At 44.4% G+C, this 1,846-nt stretch overlaps 1 protein-coding gene across 1 annotated transcript in view; it reads left to right on the top strand.

Moving 5' to 3' along the window:
* Window positions 1–1,130, top strand: part of WASF3 (WAS protein family, member 3) — a 47,355-nt gene extending 46,225 nt beyond the window's left edge. The window contains exons 9-10 of the mRNA XM_010139350.1: window positions 1–122; window positions 973–1,130. The exon at window positions 1–122 is cut by the window's left edge and continues 30 nt beyond it. Coding sequence (XP_010137652.1) covers window positions 1–122; window positions 973–1,130 — 280 coding nt within the window. The remainder of the gene's footprint in view (window positions 123–972) is intronic.
* Window positions 1,131–1,846: the final 716 nt, after the last annotated feature.

Genomic DNA, 1,846 nt, shown 5'->3' with positions numbered 1-1,846 from the left:
AGGTTCATCCCTCTCTTCCTCCCCAATGCATGCTCCGCCAGCGGCAGAGGCAAAACGGCACGAGCCTGCGCAGCCACCCATAAGCGATGCTCGGAGCGACCTCCTTGCTGCCATTCGAATGGGTAAGTGGACACTGAGATTTAGACATTTCATTTCTTCGGTGCAGTCACTGTGTTTTCCAGTGATCGAAGTTCATGGCTTCTGTTCCCAGGTGGCAGAAGGTGGTTGGGAGGTGAGTTAACCACAGGTACCACGTGCCTGTTCTAACATTTGCCAACCCTGTCTGGGGATCTTTTTCTAACACCAAAAGACGAACAGCTTTGTCAGCCTCGTTCTAGTGTTTGCCTGGATGTAATCAAACGAAAACAGTACTTGTGTTTGTTACGTAAAGGAGCCAGGAGATGTACGTGGGGTTTTGCTGCCGTTCAGAAGAGCTGAGGTATCCAACACCAGGCATCAACCCACTGATCTTTAACCAGTGGCTAGTGGCTGTTCTGACTTCATGTACCTTGTGGAGCTGTAGGTCTAATGGCATTTCCCAAATACAGAATCGTTTTGATTTAAGAGGCCTTTAAGATCATCGAGTCCAACCATTAACCCAGCACTGCCACGTCACCACTAAACCGTGTTTCTGAGCACCACATCTTCATACAATTAATCTGCAGATGAAAAGGACCCATACAGTCTTGAATATTTATAGATAATAGTATTTACTTTTTATAAACATTCTGAATATTTAGATTTAAGATGCTGTTGGCAGTTGTAGAGGTCCAGAAGTCGTCAGCCTCTGAGAGAGAATGGATTCCGGTTTGCCTTTTTTGTCCCTCTGCCTTGCACGGGGAGGCTCTCTAACTCAGTGGGGTCTTTTTCTTCCTGAATATATTGTTAGATTAGCAAAAACCTGGCCAACAACAGTATGAAATTTAAAGTCTCTAGTGCAGAAAACTTTGTCTGAGATAACTGTCTCTACAGGAATTCAGCTGAAAAAGGTGCAGGAGCAGCGTGAGCAAGAAGCAAAGCGAGAGCCTGTTGGAAATGACGTGGCCACCATCCTTTCGAGACGCATCGCTGTGGAGTACAGCGATTCCGACGACGATTCCGAGTTTGACGAGAACGATTGGTCAGACTGAGCCTGGTCCAAGCTCCGTACCGAGTTCATTAAATTCTTGGCTTCAGTGATTGCTTTCATAGCAAGAGGTAAAGCAGGACTGGCGATGGAAGAGCTGAAGCTGAACTGGTGTTTTTCCGATGCTGTAGCTTAGCAACTCCAGTAATAACGATGTGATGATGCTTCTGCAGATCAGAAACTCGTCTTACTTTCAGTATTTACCACAATACTTAAGTGCCACTAAATGTAGCAAAACCTGTGCTGCGTGCAAAAGATGCTGCAGTTGTTGCACTGTTACAGAACCAGCATTTTATTTTACTTCCCTGATCTTGAAGGGATAAAATATATTTTTTTGACTTTACATCTTACGCTTTTAATTATGTGAGCAGCGTAGGTACTTGTGAACTGGTCTGGTTGTTAGTCTTTGAGGGCAGTTAACTATATGACTAGGCAAAGTGCTGAGCTCCTTAAATCCGACTTTTAGCTTTTTTTACTAGTTACTAATTATGCCTGCCTTAGTTTTTTTTTAATCACTTCAGAGTGTAGGGTTTTTTGCATACAGAATTGATTTTATGTAATCTTCCTTTTTATCTTAAAAATGTGGCAGATGATGCAATGTCTGCTTTGAAGAACGAGTCCTCATGGTGAAATGAAGGTTTTGTGAGCAGACTGGATAAGCGTGTGCCAGAAGCAGCCCTCGGTTGCTGGCTGCATGTTGGGTGGAGCGCTGGGGCGTCT

The sequence above is a fragment of the Buceros rhinoceros genome, unplaced genomic scaffold, assembly GCF_000710305.1.
Source record: "Buceros rhinoceros silvestris isolate BGI_N320 unplaced genomic scaffold, ASM71030v1 scaffold11827, whole genome shotgun sequence".
In the NCBI taxonomy this organism is placed as follows: domain Eukaryota; kingdom Metazoa; phylum Chordata; class Aves; order Bucerotiformes; family Bucerotidae; genus Buceros; species Buceros rhinoceros.
This window is presented reverse-complemented; position numbering and strand designations above follow the sequence as displayed.